This window comes from Chrysemys picta, chromosome 14 (assembly GCF_011386835.1).
Source record: "Chrysemys picta bellii isolate R12L10 chromosome 14, ASM1138683v2, whole genome shotgun sequence".
Taxonomy (NCBI): domain Eukaryota; kingdom Metazoa; phylum Chordata; order Testudines; family Emydidae; genus Chrysemys; species Chrysemys picta.
The window spans coordinates 27,083,325-27,106,291 of record NC_088804.1 but is presented as its reverse complement, the minus strand read 5'-3'; the positions used below and the strand labels follow the sequence as shown (position 1 = coordinate 27,106,291).

The 22,967-nt window shown below is 45.7% G+C and overlaps 1 protein-coding gene across 5 annotated transcripts in view; it reads left to right on the top strand.

Moving 5' to 3' along the window:
• LOC101949739 (fatty acyl-CoA hydrolase precursor, medium chain-like) overlaps positions 1–22,967 on the top strand; it is a 36,779-nt gene that overhangs the window by 3,376 nt on the left and 10,436 nt on the right. Inside the window, exons 1-6 of one of the 5 annotated variants that reach the window (XM_065567236.1) lie at positions 7,421–7,627; positions 12,494–12,616; positions 15,926–16,130; positions 18,822–18,960; positions 21,130–21,263; positions 22,426–22,579. In XM_065567236.1, the coding sequence (XP_065423308.1) occupies positions 12,541–12,616; positions 15,926–16,130; positions 18,822–18,960; positions 21,130–21,263; positions 22,426–22,579 (708 nt within the window). In that variant the 5' untranslated portion in view covers positions 7,421–7,627; positions 12,494–12,540. Of the gene's footprint in view, positions 1–7,420; positions 7,628–11,383; positions 11,600–12,023; positions 12,255–12,493; positions 12,617–15,925; positions 16,131–18,821; positions 18,961–21,129; positions 21,264–22,425; positions 22,580–22,967 lie in introns of those variants that run through there. The other 4 variants (XM_065567237.1, XM_065567234.1, XM_065567233.1 and 1 more) reach the window with 4 other exon arrangements.

The window sequence follows — 22,967 nt, the reverse complement described above, 5'->3', positions numbered from 1 at the left end:
CACTCTGTAATGTACACAGCTCCATGGAGTGAATTCTGATCCTCTCCGTTTCTCTCCCAGTTTTCTTGTCTACTCTTTCTTAATCTTGATTTGCTATGGAATGTAAGGCACTTCGTCTGAGTTCTGACATTCCTAGGGTGGGACCCATCTCTGGGCGTCTTCAAACATGCTTGTACTCAGCCCACAAAGAAATACCAGAAAGGTGAATAATTACCCTGAGATTTGCCCTAATTCATCATCCAGACAGAAGATCCCTCTACATGTAATCCTATGAAAGACAGGGAGGAGCATTTCTCATAGCTCTTATCCAGCCACCAGTCAAAGTTCTTGATCTACTGTATTGGGGGCAGTGTGGCTGCCAGTGGTTCCCTCTGAGAAGTTCTCTGCTTTAGGGGGCATCAAGTCTGCAATGAAATTATTCTTTCAGGACAGAAGCAGGTTTACACCCCCATTCTACTCCCTTCCCCCAACAATAGTAATGACCCTTAGATTGAGAACTGCTACGTTAGTATAAAGTGACATAGAAAAATGTTCGTCAAGAAAATAAATGAATTAAGAGAATGTTCTGGCTGTAGACTCCCACTTCCGCAAATGACCTAGGAGCAGTTGTCAATGTCTACAGTTTTTTAAATATTCTGACAAAAAAACGGTGTAAGGATAATGCTAGAATTCAGCCTTAACACTGAGTTTCCTCATTTTCTAATGTGCGAGATTTCTTTTCCATTTTCTTATGCGGATCACCTGGAGCACCTTTAATTCTTCATTGCCTGTTTTTCCAATATTTATTTTTAATATTATGTCATTAAAATGGGGGTTCCCTGGCTAGTAGTGGGTTCCAGACTCCCACCGCTTGCCTTGGAGTGGAGAACCCTCCTCCTACCCTTTGGGGAGGCAGGAATTTACCCACGAATCACATTAATGCCATTAGCAGGACAAACACTCAGTTTTATCGACTTGATCAACCACAGATGGATTCTGAGTCCAAAACTCCCTAACCCCAGTCTCTCTACAGTGCGCGCTCGGAGTGCAGAGTATGGATCTTTGCTGTATTTGGTGTCCACTGCTGTGCACCTGATGCTGGCCCAGACTTCTCTGCTGGGTCTTGGCTGCCCACTGAGTCTTGTCTCCAGGTCAGCTTTTCAGCCAGGTTCCGGTAATACTGACCTCTCACCAGTAGCCACAGCAGCATACAGTCCTGTGCCATCCAAGCACAAGAGAGAGAAAGGGCACCATGCAGCTGCCCCACTCACTCCCTCAGTCACGACTTTCTTCCTTTTGTGCTCTGGCTGAAACTCAGGTGCAGTGCTCTGCGGCTTCTTGGGACCCCATGCTCAGCCAGCTTTCAGCCTGCTGTGTCACTGCAACTCCAGCATCTGCTGCCGCTGCGCCGCTCCCATCCTGGCCATCCCTCCTTTTTACCAAGAGAGCTCACCACAGGAAGTAGGGCTGGATTCCTGTCATCTGACTACCCAATTCCTGTTTTCTTGTGCACCCTGCCCCAAATACAGCTTTTAGGTGGAGTGAGGCTTCGTGCCTCCATAGTTAACTTCTATGTTATCTGCAAATCACTGCTATGCATCTGCACCCTTATCTCCACTTTAACTCATGTGTGTTACGTGGACTAGAACCTCAAGCCTTTCTTTCAGTCTAGCTTTGAACACACAGTTCCCTGGCTGCGTTTGCTCACGCGGGGGCAAAACCAATGAGCAGTGATGTACAGGCATGCTGTGAAATTGCAGCCATGGCACTGACTTCTTACAAGTATGCACAACGTTAACAATAACCCAAACCAATGTCACAATAATTAATTATAACCAACCCCACTGTGCCATTGGTGCTGTGTCAGTCCAGTCTCCCCTACACATGTGGTGGTGTGCTCTGTACCACTCACTCAGAGACAAGCACTAGGGTCTGCACAGAAGAGCGCTCAGATTCTGAGGCATAATTACTATTAATAGTTATAACAAATGATCAACCCAACAGTTCCTCAACCAGAATGGAGGGGAGGTACCCAAAAAAGGAGTCAGTAGGTTCATTGCACAGTTACTTGAAGTTACCAGAGTTCCAGCAAAGAGGAGCAGCTTCAGTCTCTCTCGCTTAGGCATTTATGAATGTTTTATTCCTTTATATGAAAAATATACTTGTTTGGTTAGTGGTAAGCTAAAACTTGGGTCTGATCTTAGATCCATCTGCTACCAGATATAGTACTTACTCCTGTGACTACTGGTATTTAAATCAATGGAATTACTTAGTAATAAGCACTACACCCAGTATTGGTCATAAAGGTCGATCTATTTTTTTGTTAATACTCAATGTGAAGGGACATGCCCTCACACTGGTGTGGCGGAGGCTAACAAACTCTTCTGGGCCTGTTCCACACTAACAAGACACACCTACTAGGCTTGTTCAGCCTGGTGGAGGAGGGACTTAAAAGAGGGAATTTACCACAGGAAGGAGCAGTGAACAGGAAGAAGGCTGCTCCATCCAGAGACTGCTGGTAACACAGGTAGTCCAGCTGAGGAGGAGATAGCCACAAGATGCACTGCTCCTGAAGCCACCCTGACTTATAGTGAGGCAATACACTGCAGGAAGAGGGGTAGAAGGTAAACGCTGCAGAGGGGCAATAGACTCTGTGAGACCAAACCCTCCAAACTGAATGTCCAGGGGCTGTCTGAGAGACTGGCCGTCTTTCCAGACAGATCCTCATCCCTTGCAAGGGGAAGGGAAGAGGAATAGTCTATCCTCTGCCTGTTTGCGATTGCCACAGAGGCCTCCCCCAAGTGCTGCCAACTGGGAAGGGGGAAGCGAGGATAAACAAAGGGCAGATGGCCTGGGTCAGGAGCTTCCCCCCCCACCCCCCTCCCTCCCACACACACACACATACACACTGTGGAGAATGAGGGCAGACCATGGTTGATACAAGGGGTCTTAAAAAAACAACCAACCAAAAAAAGTCTTAGAGGTGATAGAACTCAGCTGTTCCACACAAAATGGAACCAGAGTGGTCTACAACTGGGTGGCGGAGATGTAGCAGTAGCAAGCGACCTAACAACAGCAGTTCCAACAGCAGTTGCTGCAGCAGCGGACCACCCAGCAGCAAGTTGAGGCCACTCAACAACACCAGCTGCTAAGGGAGCTGATGGCCCAGCCACAAGAGTTCCAAAAGGAAATGCTATGCAGATTATACCGGCCCTACACCTGCAAGGGGAACTGGGCGGGAGGGAGTTAAGCTTTCGCTGAAGGGGTTCCTCCACCTGTACCGCTGAAGCTCACCAAGGTGGAACCAGAGAATGACCCTGAAACCTTTTTAGTCACATTTGAGAGAGTGGCACTGGCAGCCCAGTGGCCTCCAGAACAATGGGCTCTAATCCTGGCCCCATACTTGACAGGTCTGGCATAGGCAGCCTACTGTAATGTGGACTCCTAGTGGGCGAAGGATTACAAGTAAGTGAAGTCCACCATCTTAGACTATTTGGATATTTCAGAAGGGACCTACTGCCAACAGTTTGCCTTGCTGCCAAATGATTAACTAGCACTCGGCTGACCCCTCAAGGGTTAATTCATTGCTGTTAATGTAGCCTCATACTCTACAAGACAGCACGAATGGAGGGAGGAGACACAACAGACGCCTGGCAGGGGCTGCGAACATTCCCTGCGAAAACTGAACGTGATGATGAACCCACGCTATCCCATTGGAGCACACCACTCCCTCCACTTTCCAAACTACTAGGGGGTGCGTGTGTGTGTGAGACAGAAAGAGAGAAACGCGCATTGCCTCTTTAAGTACGCTGATCCCACTCTAAGTACACTGCCTTTTAAAGTAGATTAGCAAGTTGAGACAGCAGCAACTGCCAGCAAGCTCCTTTCATCCTGAGTCCTGTCGGGAGCGGGGGGAGGGGTACACCCTGACATCAGCACCTCTCTTCCCCCCCACCCCCTGCACTGCAAGCAGGAGGTTCCCGGGAGCAGCTCCAAGGCAGAGGGCAGGAGCAGCAGAGGGCAGTGGGGGGAGGAACAACTGAACTGCCTCGCAACTGATAGCCCACTGGGTGATTGCCGCACAGGAAACTTAGGGAAGCTGATGGGGGGCTGCCAGCCCACCGAGGTTCCAAACCCCCACCAGCTAGCTCCAACGGCTGCTCTTCCTGCAAGCAATGGACAAAGCAGGTGGCTGCCAAACAACATTATATGGGAGCATTGCACAACTTTAAACTAGTATGTTCTCTAATTGATCAGTGATATAACAGTGTTGTACCAGGATGACATTAAGTAAGGAGTTACTGTATGTGACTCACTAACATTTGACTTCATCATTGCTATTGGTATCATAGTTGGAACTGCATTTATTTTCATTCAGATTTTAAGTTATTTTACAGATATAACTAAAAATACAATTTGAAAATAAGCAACCTTCATCTGCACAGTGTCTATAGTTACGTGTTTAGCTAATGTTTTTTAAACTGGCATTGCTAAGGTGAGTACAAGCTAAAGTTACATTCTAGGCGGGTACTATTATTTGATTGTACCACTTTAAATAATGAATGGCAAAGCACAATATGATAATCAAAGTAATAATGATAATTACTCCAGCCAGGATAGGTTAGGCATTTTAGAACTCACTACTCAAAGAATTCAATGTAAGCCTAAGAGAGAAATAAAAGTATGAAATGCATAGACCAGTAAAAAAACTAAAATAACAGCACTTTGAAAGAATACAATTACAGAGAATATATGTGCATTGCAGGAAGTACCAAGTGACAACAACAATACAAGCAGGTGTTGGGCGGTGATGAGTGTGATAGAGACAGTGAGTGTGTGAGCCAGGGGAGTGTGTGAGAGACTGCGCGCTGCCCCTTTAAGAGAGCGGCACTCAGTAGTCTGAAGGAAAGCTCCTTCAGACACAGCAGCAGTCGCCAGAAGGTCCATCCCTCTCTTGGTGAGCCCTATCCCCCTACCCCACCACCCGCTGTGCAGAGATGGGGTACATGGGGGGGGCAGAGGACACCCTGATATCAGCATCCCCCGCCCCTCTCCTGTCCCCCATAGCAGACAGGAAGCTCCTGGGAGCAACTGCTAAGGGCAGCTCCAAGGCAACGGACAGGAGTCGCGGGGTTGCAGACGCCAGCCGAGCAGCAGGGAGGGGGGCACCCCGCTCCGGAGGCGCCCCGTTTGTAACAGCGCCCTGGGCTTTCGCCCCGTTCGCCCGTGCCTAAGGCCAGCCCTGCTCTCAAATGGGCAGGCCACCCCTTACGCCCAGGTCAGCCCAAGGGGGACAAGGAGGCTGAGTGCGAGTGCAACGCTGCCAGTAGGCCTGCCAGGCATCCCAGACAACTGAAGCGTGGCTCATAGAGGAAGGTCTGGCCAACATCCCACAGACGAGCTGCCCTCGGTCTAGGAAAGAGGCCGGCAACCCCAGCCCATTAACATGCTATTCTTGTGGGCAGATGGCACATATAGAGGGAGTGCCCACGATGGAGTGTGAGTACGCCCAGGGCTGGATGGTGGAAACCTGGGCACGGAAACACCCCTCTCCCCAAGTTGATGGCACCAGTGATGGTCCAAGGGAAGCTGCAGCCAGACGGTGGTCTAGGCCTCCATAGTGGGAAGTAACACCACTCCCAAAACCACAATCTACCTTCAGCATATCCATGGCAATGTCAAGACCTACCTCAGCCAGCAGCTATAGCTGATGGTGGGAGCCCATATTGCAGTAATAACTGCAGCCTTAGCAGAAAAACTGGCCTACCTCATGATTAGAGGCCTAGACTGGTCCTTTTTATGGCAGGTTATTAATACCCAGGCCTGGGCCGCAAGTGAGAACAGGGGCCAAGTGGCGACACCTGCTCACCAAAGCTTGGCAAACCTTGGGGAACCCAATGACCCCAGGGAAGGGACGTCCTGAGCAGCACAGCCGCAGACCCTCACCAGAAGAAAGAAGCAGGCCACCAGGACTTGGAAGTCCTCTTACGGAATGGAAATTTCTTGTTAGAACAGAGAAGCAACCCTACCTTAAGCCGTGCAATGAGCAACTAGTCCCCATTAAAACAGAGTCTGAGGAAGGTGAATGGTACCCACACTTTGCACTCAGGAAGGAGTGCTTATACCAAATTGAGAAGACTCAGCAAACCAGATTGGTGAGAGACCAGCTGCTGGTACCGTGCTGGTACTGCCAGGCTGTGCTGCAGTTAGTATGTGATATCTCCTGCATGGGCCCCCTGGAGAGAGAGAAGATATTGGCCCGGATTTTAGTTTAAGTCTGTTGGCCAGGCGAACACCATGAAGTGAGAGAATACTGTTCCTCCTGCCCAGAGTGTCAACTACTAGAAGCACAGGGATTCCCAAGGCACCCTTGGTCCTTCTGCTCATAGGTGCCAACTTCTGCAGGCGCCGGTGGGTGCTCGACCCTCCTCTGCCCCCACCCTGCCCTGCCCGCACCCCACCTCCATTCCAACCCCTTCCCCAAAGTCCCCACCACAATTCCACCCCCTCTCTGCCCCAATTGGACTCCTTCCCAAAATCCCTGGCCCAGCCCTGCCTCCTCTTCTGAGCATACTGCGGTCCCGCTCCTCCCCACTCCCTCCCAGAGTTTGTTACACCGCGAAACAGTTGTTTCGTAGCAGCAAGCGCTGGGAGCTAGGGGGAGAAGCGGGGATGCAGTGCGCTCAGGGGAGGAGACGGAGGTGAGGTGAGGCGGGGGGCCAGGGAGGGGATCTTGGCTGCTGGTGGGTCCAGAGCACCCACTAATTTTTCCCCATGGGTGCTCCAGCCCCGGAGCACCCATGGAGTCAGTGCCTATGCTTCTGCCCTGATTGACACCTCTTTTGGAAGGATCGCGATAAACCTGTTCAGACCCCTAGAAAAAACTGCGGCAGGGCATCAGTACATATTCGTGATTGTAGATTATGCAACCAGGTATCCAGAGGCTGTGCCTCTCCACTTCCCAGAAGCAACAGCTATAGCTCCAGAGCTCTTGAAGCTCTTCTCACTCAGAAGGTTTCCCTGTGACATATTAACAGACCATGGTAATAACTTCACTTCCCAACTGATACAGGAATTATGCTCCCTTCTGAAGGTCAAGTCTCTGAAGACCTCAGTGTACCACCTGCCGACTGATGGTCTAGTAGAGTGGTTTAATAAGACCCTGAAGAGGGTGTTGAAGTGACAAACCCAGGCAGTGGGACCAGCTACTTCCACTGATACTGGAGAGATTCCCTGGACTCCATTTTGTGTCCCTAGCTTCCATTTTGAATAGGCAAAAGTCAGTCCACCATTAGAAGCTGCAAGTCACATGATACTTCATTGCTGATAGTAGGCCAGAATGTTGAAAGGTCAGGTGTAAAGGAAAAAAGAAACCTCCATAGAATTGTCACAAAGCCAAACAGGTGCAGCATAACTCTGTGTCATATAACTAGCGATAAGCATGTGCAGAAAAGCTCTGATAGCTGAGAGCATAGTATAAAAGGCCGATGGTTAGAACATCTGAGAAAGAAGAAGTGAGGAGTTAGGAGAGCCGCTGCTGGAGCGGAACAGACGGCAAGATCAAGCAGAGAACTGACCTGAAGGAGTAGAACAGAACAGTCTGGAAAACCAGCAACGGCAGCAGTAGCGGCTAAAGTCAGTGGCTAGAGTAAGCCCGTTAGTTTTAATTATAGTATAAATATAAGTATGGTATAGTGTAGTGTATAGTATTATGTGTGTCTGAGTGTTAATAAAGATGCATAAAATTCCATTGTTAATTACAAATTACCTATGTAAAATTTAGAGTACGTTTAAGAACTGCTGTCAGTGATTTGCAATGGACTGGCCATTACAGAGCGCATCCACTCAGTATTATTAAACCGTATGTTATTGCAGTTTAATTGCTCTTTAGCTTCCAATAAGGGATTTGTGCCTGATTTTTATTTGTAGATTATACTGTGGTAGGGATTATTAGTTATATTAATAAAAGATGCTTTATTTAGGAGAAAATATTGCCTGTGTCAATCATTTTATCGGAAGGTTATAACCACGTTCTTTAGTGTTTCCTTAACTGCCCTGGAAACCCATATCTTGGGAAGGACAAGCTAAAGGGGCGATATGCAGGTTATTCTAGGGGTGCCCCAAAATCCATTTTTCAGGGTAACACTACCACTCCTGTTTGCCATAAAGGAGGTCCTACAAGCCTCTACAGGATTCTTCCCATTTTAGTTGCTCTATGGTCGCCAACTGCAGGGCATCTTGGAACTGTGATGAGAAAGATGGGAAGAACAAGATGTGGGGGCCTTAAGCGCAATCCAATATATCATACAATTAAGTGAACAACTTAGAAATGTAGGGGTGTTCACCAGGGAGAATTTGAGGAAGGCCCAACACACCCAGGAACAAAATTACAATAGGGAGGGTACGACTATGGACTTTTCAGATGGGTGACAATGTTCTTCAGCTATTGCCCTCAGTCAAGTCTAAATTAATGGCCTGATGGCAAGGTCTGTTCAAGATGGTCAGGCAGGTAGGATGTATGGACTATGAGATAAGACTACCCAGGATGAGGAAGGAAACCACGTGAACCTTCTCAAACTTTGGAGGGCACAGGAAGTCCTGTTGATAGTCCAGGTGCCCAGCAGTGAAGCTCCAGCAGTGGTATGGGGATGAAGAGCGCTCCACTACACAAAGGAAATAACTTCACCATCTAATTGGGGATGTTACAGTGGTGTTCTCCAACTGCCAGTGTCTAACATCCCCTAGAGACTACCCCAGGGCAGTCTGAGAACATGCTAGACCATTGCCATGAAGGATGTGGGATATGGTCCGAGAGGAAGTACAAGTGATGCTGGAGATGTGGGTGATTATGGAATGCAAAAGTGAATGGAGGAGCCTCATGGTTCTTGTTCCCAAATCAGACAGTACCATTGCTTTCTGCATCAACTTCAGGAAGGCCAATGCCATCATGAAATTCAATACCAAGGTGGATGAGTTACTAGAATGGTTGGGACTGGCAAAGCACCGGAGCACCATCAATCTGACAATAGGTTATTGGCAGATCCCCTTTCCCCTTCCTTGCAAGAGAAAACCACTTTCTCCACCCCTTTTGGTGACTTCCAATTTAAGACCATGTCTTTCAGCCTCCACGAGGCTGTGGCTACCTTCTAACGGCTTATTTATAAGCTCTTCAACCTACACCATCAATATGCAGCGGCCTACCTTGACAACATCATCGTCTATAGTCCCACTTGGGAAGCCCACCTATGGCATTTAAGAGTGGAATTAAAAGCCCTACAGGAGGTGGAACTTACGACCAACCCAGCGAAATGTAAGTTGGCTGTGAATGAAGTAATCTATTTGGGGTACCAATTAGGAGGTGGCCTTGTGAAGCTGGTGGTCAATAAGGTGCAAGCCCTCACGGTATGTCCCGTCTCCCAGACGAAGAGGCAAGTCAGACATTTTCTGAGCCTAGCAGGATATTACTGGAGGTTTATCCCCAACTTCACCTCTATCATGGGGGAACTCATAAAAGACAACAACCCTAAGAAGATCCATTGGGATGGGAAGTGCGAGAAAGCATTCAGGGAACTGAAAACATGATTGAAAACATGACTCTCAGAAGACTTCAAAGGAGAGGAACACCTGGTCCTATACCTAAGTAGGAAGCTATTTCCTAGGGAAAAGTTGTACTCAATCATTGAAAAAGAGGCATTCGCTATCAAATGAACGGTAGATACCCTTTTGGGTAGCCCCTTTTCCCTGATCACCAATCACACAGAGCTACATTGTATCCAGACCATGAGGGATACAAACCCTCATATAATAGAATGGTATCTTGCACTACAACCATAGTATAGTTTCTGAGTACAATACCAGACAGGAAAGGACCACACTAATGCCGACTTCTTTTAATGGGAAATCCGGAATGGATTAAACCAAACCCGAACGGCCTTCCCAACCTGAGCGGTTGGATATGTGAAGTGTCAGACCCTCACACTGGTATGGAAGAGGCTAACAAGTTCTTCTAGGCCTTTTCCACGCTAAGGAGACCTACCTGCTAGGCTTGTTTAGCCTAGTGGAGAAGGAGCTTAAAAGGGGGAATTTACTACAGGAAGGGGTGGTGAACAGGAAGAAGGCTGCTCCATCCAGAGACTGCTGTTAACACAGGTAGTCCAGCTGATGAGACAGCCACAAGATGCACTGCTCCCAAAGCCACCCTGACTTATAATGAGGCAATACGCTGCAGGAAGAGGGGTAGAAGGTAAACCCTGTGAAGAGGCAATAGACTCTGGGAGACCAAACCCTTCAAACTGAATGTCCTGGGGCTGTCTGAGAGACTGGCCCTCTTTCCAGACGGATTCTCATCCCTTGCAAGGGGAAGAGAAGAGGAGTCGACCCTCTGCCTGGTGCAATTGCTTTAGAGAGCTCCCTCAAGTGCTGCCAACTGGGAGGGAAGCGATGGTACACAACACGCATTTGGACCTGGGGGGTAGAGTGGGGTGGTTCAGGTTGCCTGCCTTCTCCCCCACTCTAAGGCCTTGGCTACACTCGGGACTTCACAGCGCTGCCGCAGCAGCGCTGTGAAGCGCGAGTGTAGTCGCGCCGCCAGCGCTGCGAGAGAGCTCTCGCAGTGCTGTATGTACTCCACCTCTCTGAGGGGAGTAGCTTGCAGCGCCGCAAGGGAGCGTGCAGTGCTGCAGGCACCGATTACACGGGTGCTTTACAGCGCTGTACTCGCTGCGTTTGGGGGGGAGGCGTTTTCACACCCCTGAGCACAGCAAGTTGCAGCGCTGTACAGCGCCAGTATAGCCAAGGCCTGAGTCTGGTTCTGTGAGGTGTGAGCAGTCGTATGTGCACTCCTCTCACAGATCTGTATTGTGACTATTATATTGAACAATATCCCCTCTGCAGGAAGAAGTGCAGGTTTATTGAAATACACTCTCAGTGCACCAACCTAATTTTGTAGTGAGTCCTGTGACAGTGTACCCCATAAGGCTTTATGGGGAGGGGGTGCTTATAAATGTATGGATGACATAGCTGGAATATGTTTTGTGCTGCCTGTGCCATGTAACATATCTCCGTAAAGGTTATGGTCTACTATATCTATTCATCCAATTTGTACATCTATATCATTTTCTACTCGAGGTTAAGAATATGGGCTGTATGCTTGCCTGATTTCTAAGTAAGCTTTGTGAGGCATTTGGTCAGCTTCTTTAGGAAGGAATTCACCAGGTTAAGTACCTGATCAAGAGACACTTGGGGAACAATGCATCTTGCAATGCTCCAATCCACATGAGAAGTCTTCCTGGAGACATGCAAGATGCCATGTGGACAATGGCATCGGCCTGCAAAGACTGAGTCATGCAGGGGCATGTGACTTGCCCAGGTGACTCTAAAACTCCATCTTGGAGCTGGACCTTGCAGAGGAGGGGGGTCTCCACCCACAAGAGAGAGTCTATTTAAACCCAGGGGAGACCCCTCCATTTTGTCTTCAGCTGGCTAAAGAAGGAGCCTCTCCACCCCCCCCAGGATACTTGAAGGAGACTGAAACAAAGGACAGTAACTGCAGGGGGTGTGAGTGATTGCTGGACCCAGGCTAAAAGGAGATTAGCCTGTAAAAGGGAGCACTCTGGAACTGGTGAGGAAATTATCTGTATTCAGTTTGATTAGGCATAGATTCGCGCATTTTATTTTATTTTGCTTGGTAACTTACTTTGTTCTGTCTGTTACTACTTTGAACCACTTAAATCCTACTGTCTGTATTTAATAAAATCACTTTCTATTTAGTAATTCACTCAGAGTATGTATTAATACCTGGGAGAGCAAACAGCTGTGCATATCTCTCTATCAGTGTTATAGAGGGCGAACAATTTATGAGTTTGCCCTGCATAAGCTTTATGCAGGGTAAAACTGATTTACCTGGGTTTAGACCCCACTGGGAGTTGGGCATCTGAGTGCTAAAGACAAGCACACTACTTGTGAGCTGTTTTCAGGTAAACTTGCAGCTTTGGGACAAGTGATTCAGACCCTGGATCTGTGTCTGGAGCCAAACAGGAGTGTCTGGCTCAGCAAGACAGGGTGCTGGAGTCCTGAGCTGGCAGGGAAAACAGGAGCAGGGGTAGTCTTTGCACATCGGGTGGCAGTTCCCAAGGGGGTTTCTGTGATCCAACCCGTCACAAGTCCTATCAGCTTTTCCTTGTTGAATTGATTTCAAATAGTTTGTACAACTGCTTTGTCTGCCCTTCTACCCTGCATTTCAGAAAGCAAAGAGGAACTCAGAATGATTGTGACAGGTGTGGCTCAAAATGGGGGAGGGGCAGGGAGTGTGATCATTACTCCCAGGTGATTTTCTGTGACAAGTACTATATTGACTTCCCCCAAAAACTACTGGCTCATTTTCAGTCAGGGTTTAGGTCAAAACTGAGTTTTAAAAACAGATTTCAACACATTTCTACCACGTGTTTGAAAGAGAATGTAATTCTGAGCTCATAGTTGGACCCTTGTAGTGTGACTTTTGGGCTTGCTTTTTCAGCAGTTAAAACAAGGAAGACAACACCGTGTTCAAGTGCACAGAAGAAAATGTCTTTTCCTGGTAGGAGTTCCCTGCTTTCATCCCTGATTTGTGCAGCATGGGTGATCGCAATTCTCGCTGAGGGTAAGAAATAAAATGTCTTACTTTAAAGACAATCACTGAGTGGGATTCAGAGATTCCACCAATCAGCTTCTGTCTGGTTCTGTGTTTGTTTTGTTTTTGTTTTTAACCAAAATCCTAGTTTATTTTAATTTCCCCCCAAATGAAGTTGGCAAACAGTTTGCAAGACCTAGTTTGCACTGGACCACACAGGTGTATTATTCTCAGGAATTGATCTATTTCACTTTTACAGAGACGTGTGACTGAGTATGTACATTTCCTGGTCATTTGTCACCACAGTCTTTCTTAAGGCTAATTTTAATTTTAGTGCATAAAATATTTGAAAGGAAATCTGCATGGTCTGAAAGTAGAAATATTAAGTGGACTATCAAAATCTATCCAGAGCGCACATGAAAGCTGCTCATTATATGTTTCATTATATGGTTAACTCTGTTGGATCAGCAGTCGAAATTACTTCTGCTTTTATCTAATTGTTGTTTCTACAGCAGAGGTCTTAGGTCAAATTCCTACTTGCTGTAACTTCAGTTAAAAAGTTTATCCGCTAAGTTACAATAGAGTTTCACTTGCTTACATCAAATCTGAGTTTATCTTCTTGTGTTTGCAGGCTCATTTCTAATCTCCAATGCTTAGGCTGGCTGTGTTCTGCACACAGCTTTAATTTTTTTTTTCTTTTTAAATCTAGTCATCTTTGTATACATACTCCAGGGTTGTTTTTGCTGTGCTTTTACAGAACCTCACTGCTTATCAGAGCTGAAGGCAGTAGAATGGAGGGAGTGCCCCCAAAAAAATGCCATTCCTATATTTCAGAGCAGGTTCTTTTCAAGGAAAATAAGGAGCATTTCTTTTGCTGACAGTCTGGGGAGAGTGTGGCTAGTACTGACCAGAGCCATGAAATATTTTTGCTGCACTTCTTTGAAAACTCTAATATTTAGAACTAACATTTAAAGACAAAGGGGAAACTTACCAGATTACACAAGATACTGAACTTTGTGATGTGTGCTAGCCTGCTCAGGGGCAGGACTGAGTATAATGATTGATAGGATAACAATTGTGCTCTAGTTAACTTTAGAGCCTGCTTTTAGTCATGTACTGTAGATAGGGATGGACTCAAGACTTAAGTCACAAAATTCTCATTGGATCCAGATTTCAAACACTCAAAAGTTTGGTGGTTGTTTGGATCCGTGGTTTTCATTGGAGCCCATCTCTGGATCTCACTGCAAAATGATGGCCTTCAAGGCTCTTTTTTCCTTGCTATGGAGAAAGCTAATGATGGGAAAATTCTGATATTGGGGGGGAATTAGAGTGACCAGACAGCAAATGTGAAAAATCAGGACGGGGGTGGCGGGTAATAGGAGCCTATATAAGAAAAAGACCCAAAATCAGGACTATCCCTATAAAATCGGGACATCTGGTCACCCTAGGGGGAATGTACACTGCAATGGAAGAAATCAGTGTTTGTAATAGCTACACTTACTGTGGCCAATAAAAACAATGGAAAGCTTTGAAGAGAAGAGGAAAAAATAGGGCTGTCAAGCGATTAAAAAAGTTAATTATGTGATTAATTGCACTGTTAAACAACAATAGAATACCATTTATTTATTAAATATTTTTGGATGTTTACTATATTTTCAAATATATTAATTTCAGTTACAACACAGAATACAAAGTGTACACTGCTCACTTTATTTATTTTTTATTACAAATATTTGCACTGTAAAAAACAAAAACATTGTATTTTTCAATTCACCTCATACAAGTACTGTAGTGCAATCTCTTTACCATTAAAGTTGAATTTACAAATATAGAATTATGTAAAAAAAAAAAAACTGCATTCAAAAATAAAACAATGAAAAGCTTTAGAGCCTAAAAGTCCACTCAGTCCTACTTCTTGGTCAGCCAGTCACTCAGACAAACAAGGTTGGTTACAATTTGCAGGAGATAATGCTGCCTGCTTCTTGTTTACAATGGCACCTGAAGGTGAGAACAGGCATTCGCATGGCATTGTTGTAGCTGGCATTGCAAGATGTTTACATGCCAGATGCGCTAAAGATTCATATGTCCCTTTGTGCTTCAACCACCATTCCAGGGGACATGCTTCCATGCTGATGATGGGTTCTATTTGATAATGATCCAAAGCAATGCGAACTGACGTATGTTCATTTTCATCATCTGAGTCAGATGCCACCAGCAGAAGGTTCATTTTCTTTTTGGTGGTTTAGGTTCTCTAGTTTCTGCATCAGAGCATTGTTCTTTTAAGACTTCTGAAAGCATGCTCCCCACGTCGTTCCTCTCAGATTTTGGAAGGCACTTCAGATTCTTAAACCTTGGGTCAAGTGCTGTAGCTATTTTTAGAAATCTCACATCGGTACCTTCTTTGCGTTTTGTCAAATCTGCTGTGAAAGTGTTCTTAAAATGAACATGTGCTGGGTCATCATCCAAGACTGCTATAACATGAAATGTATGCAGAACATGGGTAAAACAGAGCAGGAGACGTACAGTTCTTCCCCCAAGGAGTACAGTCATAAATTTAATTGACGCATTATTTTTTTAACGAGCATCATCAGCATGGAAGCACATCCTCTGGAATGGTGGCCAAAGCATGGAGGGGCATATGAATGTTTAGCATATCTGGCATGTAAATGCCTTGCAACGCCGGCTACAAAAGTGCCATGCAAACGCCTGTTCTCACTTTCAGGTGACATTGTAAATAAGAAGCAGGCAACCGTATCTCCCGTAAATGTAAACAAACTTGTTTGTCTTAGCAATTGGTTGACCAAGAAGTAGGACTGAGTTGATTTGTAGGCGCTAAAGTTTTGTTTTTGAGTGCAGTTATGTAACCAAAAAAAAATCTGCATTTGTAAGTTACACTTTCACAATAAAGAGATTGCACTTCAGTACTTGTATGAGGTGAATTGAAAAATACTATTTCTTTTATCATTTTTACAGTGCATGTATTTCTAATCAAAAATAATAATATAAAGTGAGCACTGTGCACTTTGTATTCTGTGTTGTAATTAAAATCAATATTGAAAATGTAGAAAAACAGCCAAAAATATTTAATAAATTTCAATTGGTATTCTATTGTTATAAGTGTGATTAATCGAATTAATTTTTTAAATCACAATTAATTTTTTTTGAGTTAATTGCATGAATTAACTGTGATTAATGACAGCCCTAGGGGGAAAAAAAAGCAAATTTTATGGGTACTAGTGTTTGGTGCTAGTAGGGCCTGATCCAAAACCCATTAAGTCAGCAGGAATCTGAATCGGGCCATTTACCTGTCTGGTTATTTATTTATTTTATGTTATACAGGACAACAAATCAAACAACCAGAAGTGGCTACCAAATATGGGCGACTGAAAGGAAAATGGGTTGCTGTCAAGGGAACTGACAGACTTACAAATGTGTTTCTTGGAATTCCTTTTGCAAAACCGCCTGTGGGAGCCCTGAGATTTTCCCCACCACAACCAGCTGAACCGTGGATCAGTGTGAGAGACGCAACTTCTTTTCCACCAGTGTAAGAATCCTTGTGCTCCAAATTATGCAACTTTTACTTTTTTAAAATGTAGCATTAATGGCTGAAATAAACTGAATTTATTCACTGGGTAAAGGCATTTATCCTAGAGGAGAACTTCGGCCCAATGAGTTTCTTTATTGTGAAAGTACAAACTGCCCTGATGGTAAATCTAGTCACACAGACTGGTGTAGGTTTAATACTGTTTTATTAGCAAGGGCTGTTCGCACAGCTCTTGCGCTAAACCCTTCAAACAACAGTACTGGGGTTCCTAGCTTTCTAGGTATGCTGGTCTTAATGGGACACATAGTTACAGATGTGATAATCCTATGGAATGTGACTGGAGAACATATAGACGGTTTCATAGAAGTCCTCCACACCTAAATTCTAACTGGGAAACTCAGCTGAAATTGATGAGTATTTGCTTGAGATTCTTGGATAGAAGGTGCTATACAAGTTTAAACTATTACCATCGCTAGATGTTAACACCTCAAACAGTTAATTTTAGACCGCATTGTTGGTGGGGTTTGTGAAATGCAGTATGTAATTCCTATTACTGCTTACAGGAAGAGCAGAGAAACTGGTTTGGCACTTTTTTCTTTTTTTCTTTACTGTTGTATTTAGCAATAAGTAATATGATGAAGGAAGAATTACAAATGCCTAAGTTTCTAAAATGACCTAATTAATGTCAAATTTTTACACCGTTTTTATACTGGAAAATTGAGCTGCTGATGAAACAGGGTGGTGAAATTTAAATCACTTGATTTTATTTTTTAAAATTATTGATTTAAAACAGATTGAGGCTTTGTCAAACTCATTTGAAAACTTGTGCAATTGCAATTTTAGATTTAAATTTATAATGAACTAAATTCTAAGTGCTGTTTTAAAAACAATGGTGCTACTGTTAGGGTACCTTATTTGAGTTTTACAAAACTGCTATAAGCAAAAAACAAAAACAAAAAAAAAACAGATATTTGAAAAATTAACATCCCGATTCTGCAAATATTTAAGTGGTAACATAACTTGACTCGCATTAATAGTCCCATTGACTTTATTGGGACTAGTCATGTGTTTATAGTTAAGCATGTGCAACAGTGTTTGCAACATTAGCAACTAAAACTGTGTTTTTATTTTTAAAAAATCTATTAGTGGCTTAAAACAAAATTCCTTCTGTGTTAACAATGTTGCAGAGACTTTCAAAAGTTGCAGAGACTTTCAATGCATGAACCAGGTTATTGTGAACTTTTTTTATGAACACACAAAATCCTTAAAAATAGAAAACCGTTTTAGGCATAAGTGAGCAAATGTCCCTCTGACTTCAGAGTGCAAACTGTAATGGAGGAATATAGCCTTGAAGAATTTCAGCCTTCTCGATTTGTGGAAGTTCCGTATACTGGAAAATAGTGTTGGTTGAAAATATAGCACGTGCTATTTGCTTAGGGTTACCATACATCCGGATTTTCCCGGACATGTCCGGCTTTTTGGTCCTCAAATCCCCGTCCGGGGGGAATTGCCAAAAAGTCGGACATGTCCGGGAAAATAGGGAGGGAGGGGTCGTGGGGCTTGGGTCTGGGCTGGAGCTGCTGGGGCCAGAGCCAGAGCCGCTGGGGCTGGTGGGTGCTTGGCTGCCGGCCGGCGCCGCTCACTCTGCCAGGGCTGGGCCAGAGCCACTTGGGCCCCGGTTCCAGCCGAGCTGAGCCGGCCAGAGCCGCTGGGACCGGGGCTGCACAGCCGCTGGCTGGCGCTGCTGGGCCAGGGCCGGGCTGAAGCTGCTCGGCCAGAACCAGGGCCTGAGCCGAGCCGTCCGGAGCCACTGGGACCGGGACTGCTCGGCCGCCGGCTGGCGCCGGCGCCTCAGGGCCCAAGCCGAGCCAGGCCAGAGACTCTGGGGCCAGAGCCGGCCGCCGGAGGGAGCCACTCGGCTACGGAGGCCCAGCTGGGGGAGCCGGACTGGGCCGCACCTTCTCGTGCCCCGCCCCAGCCCCAGCCCCAGCTTATCTGCTGCCTGCCTGCTTCAGGCTTCCCGCGAATCAAATGTTCGCGGGAAGCAGGGGAGGGGGAGGAGCAGGGGGGCGAAGCGTTCAGGGGAGGGGCGGAGTTGGGGCGGGGCCAGGGCCCCATGGGGTGTCCTCTTTTTGGACACTTAAAATATGGTAACCCTATTTTTGCTATCAGTTTTGGGGTTGGGTTTGTGGAGTTATCACAGTAAGGATGTTAATGAGGCCCTGTGTTTGACTCTTTCAAAAGAGATGAGCATTTTAATGCCCTGACCCTGCCAAACACTAACTATATTCCCATAAGTAGCTCAGTTGGTTTCAGTGAGACTACCTAAATAGTGAAGTTAAGCACATGTGTATTTGCTGATCAGGACCTCAGCGTGAAACTTTTTACTAGAAAAAAATCTCCATGTAAAAAACTGAAATTCTGCTAATTGGCAATCTAGTCAATGAAACAAGTACAAAGCAGCCACATTAGCAATTTCAGACTATAAAATGGGAAGAAAGAACTAGCAGGATGTAAACTAAAAAAAAACCTGATTTAAATAAAAAGAATCATGATTTGAATTTTTTAAATGCTTTTTTTTTTTTTTTTTTAATGTGTATGATGAAATGTAACATCCTCCAGTGAAACTGATAATGGATATTTTTGTCACCATAACACTGAAGAACATTCTTCTCCTTTCTGTTCTTTAAGGTGCTTACAAGACCAGACGATGCTGAAAAAATTTGAAGAACTTTTTCCAACTAAACAAGTTAACTTCTCAATTTCTGAAGATTGTTTGTACCTGAATATTTATACCCCTGCCCATTCCAATGAGAAAGCCAAGTTACCTGTAAGCAAAGCTACTGTACAAAAGTAATGTTTCCAAACCATGGGCAATTATTACAAGTGCTTAGTGATCTCCTCCAATAGTCCTGGACAGCAGCCAAGACCATGTCTGCATCCCCTTAATTTTGTAGAGCTGGAAGTGCTCACTGAAGCCAAAATCCAAGCTAAAGAGTAGTTTTTAAGAAAGGTGTTTTGGAAGTAATTTTTTCTGGCAGCTCTCCAGATGTAGAGAACTTTCCCTAGATCTACTCCTCCAGGCTTTTTACACATCCTTCATTGTTTAAGAGTTGGGGAGGGAAGTTTTTTTTTTGTTGGAAAGACATAATTGAGAGTTATATCTAAACTATTACAGGTTCCTTCGTAATGTCTTTCAAAAGCCTTTCTGAATCCTGCCATATCACTTACATAGCGCTTTACAAGCAGTAATTAACTCCTAGGAGCAGTGATGAGCTGCCAAAATCTTAACAACCGGTTCCCTATAAAAAGTTCTGATTTAAGGGATGTGCCACAGTATGTGTTTTTTGTACCAATAGGGTTACCATACGTCTGTATTTTCCCAGCCTCCCGGACGGCGATTTAAGAACCAAAAAGCCTGACATGTCCGGGAAAATACGGATGTATGTTAACCCTACCTAAAGTTCTTTTTTAAAAAGATGGGCCTGAACTAGAAATGAGCTCCATTTCACATGTGTGGGTCCCCGCCACTCCCTGGGGGTGTGCTAGGGTGACCAGATGTCCTGATTTTATAGGGACAGTTCCGATTTTTGGGTCTTTTTCTTATATAGGCTCCTAATACCCCCCACCCCATGTCCCGATTTTTCACACTTGCTGTCTGGTCACCCAGCCTAGGGTGTGCACATGTGTGGGTCCCAGCTGCTCCCTGCCCCACTCATTGAAGCAGGTGTGCAGGGTTACTTCCCTGAGAACTGCAGGGCACCAGTGGACGTGGGGCCGGCTGCAGACAGGGGCATGGGGCAGGGCTAGCTGGAGGCAGGCGGTGCGGGGCTGGCTGCGGGCAGGGCAGGGGGTGCAGAGCTGGCTGGAGACAGGAGGATGCGGGGTTGGCTGGAGGCAAGACGATGTGGGGTTGGCTGGAGATGGGGGGTATAGGGCTGGCTGCAAGCAGGGCAGGGGGGTGCGGGGCTGGCTGGCTTCTGGCAGGGCCGCAGCGGGGTGCAGCAGGGGTTGGCTGGCTTTGGGCAGGGGGTTGCAGCAGGGGTTGGCTGGAGACAGGGCAGGGGGTGCGGCAGGGGCTAGCTGCAAGCAGGGCAGAGGGTGAGGGGCTGGTGCAGGCAGGGCAGGGAGTGCGGCAGGGGCTGCCTGCGGGCAGGAGGTGCAGGGCTGGCTGGAGACAGGAGCTGGCTGCGGGCAGGGTGGCAAGTATTCACGGGGAGAGCGGCTCAGAGCGGGGAGAGCAGCCCGAGCAGCAGGATGCAGCCCGGGCCCAGCAGAGCAGCCGGGGACCCACCAGGAGCAGCAGGAGCCCCAGGGCCAGGGGTCGGGGGAGCAGCAGCAGCAACAGGGCCAGGTGGCGGCCCACATGGCTCCCGCAGCGCAGCGCCCCCGGCGGCCGGAGGAGGAATTACATCACTTCCTGGCCGGAGCCCATCAAAGCTGCAGCACCCCCTCGCAGGGAAGCGTGTTAACAACCGGTTCTAAAACTGCTTCAAAATTTAACAACCGGTTCGTGCGAACCAGCTCCAGCTCACCGCTGCCTAGAAGTAATGTGGGCATTGGCTTCTATTTATCATTATTCCCATTTTACAGATAAGGCAGAAGAGGTTAAATGACTTGTCTATGGGCCCAAAGGGAATCTGTATGTGAGCCAGCATCCCTAGCTCTATTGGACCATACCTCCCTTTCATATAATTCATGTCTGCATTTTAGCAGCCTAAATCTCAGACTAGGGGTCAACGTAGCCCATGTTTCTCTAAGCTTTATGTAACTCACTACACCTGAAGAAGAGCGGCTCTGCCTTTGCCCTTGCTTTGCCTGTTGGATGGATTTTAGTCTCCAGGACACTCTGTGTAACATGAGCACTAGCTTATGTCCAATATTCAGCTTGTGCATCTGCATTAGAACTTCAATCTGTAATGTACTGATTTGGGTTTTTACATCTGAGATCAGAGATGTCACAGCTAGAGAGAGGTGTAACCAGATTTGTTCTTTTCAGGTTATGGTGTGGATCCATGGAGGAGGTCTGTTGATGGGTGGAGCTTCAATGTTTGATGGGTCTGCATTATCTGCCTATGAGAATTTGGTGGTGGTAACCATACAATATCGATTAGGTATCACTGGATTCTTTAGGTGAGTCTTTGTATCATCACATCCCCCTTAAAATACAAAGTTTGTATACAAGGATATAATTGGTGAAACATTTTAATGATATAAAATATTAAGTATCAACAGTAGGAGCACTGTTCTGCTGCATTCCTCTAAATATTTGTCAAAAAGAACTATTTTACATGCCTGCTTCTTCAAATGACCCTCCATGAAGTCCTAAAACACACAGCTGATGTGAGATACAGGAGCATGTTTATAGGTTCATTCTTTCAAGTACCTCTATTTATAATCATGGGATCCCACTACATAGTGATGTTCTTCACTTGACTGGCTTATTGTACATGGTAGGTTTGGTACCATTCTCATTAATTTGAAGGTTTTAAACCCACAGCAAATGTAATTATATCTGCTGAAACAGCTTTAGCTTTCGGGAGACAAATCGTGCATTGACAGTGGGTGATGCTAATAGCCAGTGTCTATAATCGTACATTTAATGCATGGCTGGACTGTGTTCCTAACCGTCCGAGATTCCCTTGAATGACAGCACTAAGGTCCATCTATACTACAGACCTATGTCAGTATAACTAGGCTGCTCAGATGTGAAAAATCCACACCCCTGACCAGCATAGTTACACTAACCTTAATCCCTCTGTGTAGACAGCGCTATGTTGGTGGGAGAGCTACTACCTTTTGGATTAGCTACACCAATGACAGGAGAGCTCTCTCCAGTCAGGGTAGGCGCATCCTCACTTCAGAGCTACAGGGGTGCAGCTGCATCTGTGCAGCATTTTAAGTATAGACCTGCCATAAACCCTTTCAAGTTCTGCATTTCTGGGGGATTATTTACTATTTGTCTCTTTGTTTTCATCACCCAGAAATGCATAGAAACTTATAGCCAAAAGTCAGACCACAAACAGGAAAAAGTTTATGTACCTTAGTTAACTTGGGCCAAATTCATACCAGAAGTTACTCCATTCACCTAAGGTGACGTTACCCCAGGATTGAATTAGGCGCATTCTCTGGAGGTATTTGTAGAGGTAGGTTTGTAGAAATACATATCTTCAATAAGGTTATTCTAAACAATGTACATAAGTGATTATTTTTTGTTTTCTGGAGATAGAACCATAAACTTAATAACAGCAAAACAAAGTCTGTTGGGACTTACTTAGAATCCTCTTGCTTTCAGTACTGGTGATGAACATGCTCGTGGAAACTGGGGCTTTTTGGATCAAGTGGCAGCTCTCCAGTGGATTCAAGAGAATATCAAACATTTTGGAGGAGATCCAGGATCTGTCACTATATTTGGAGAGTCTGCAGGAGGAGTCAGCGTTTCTGTCCTTGTAGGTTTTATAGTGCCTAATACAATACTTTGCATTTCTGTGCTGCCTTCCATCCATGGGTTTCAGTGCATGTTACAAACATTGACTGATCGAGTCTCATAATGCTGCTGAGAAGTTGGGAAGTATTATCCCTATTTTACAGATGGGGTAACTGAGTCATAGAAAGGTTGAGGGCCAGTGGCAGAGCCAAAAATAGAGCTCCTGTCTCCTGACTTCCCTTTAGTCACAAGGCCACCCTTCCCCTCAAATGCTATAATGGATACAGATGAGGCTTTGAACCCCACTACCACATAATCTCAAACTCCTGGTTTTACTTTCCGTTGGGAATAACAATGAGTATCAGTCCTATATTGCATTAAGTCTGACAACTGAACCAGCCCCCCAAATA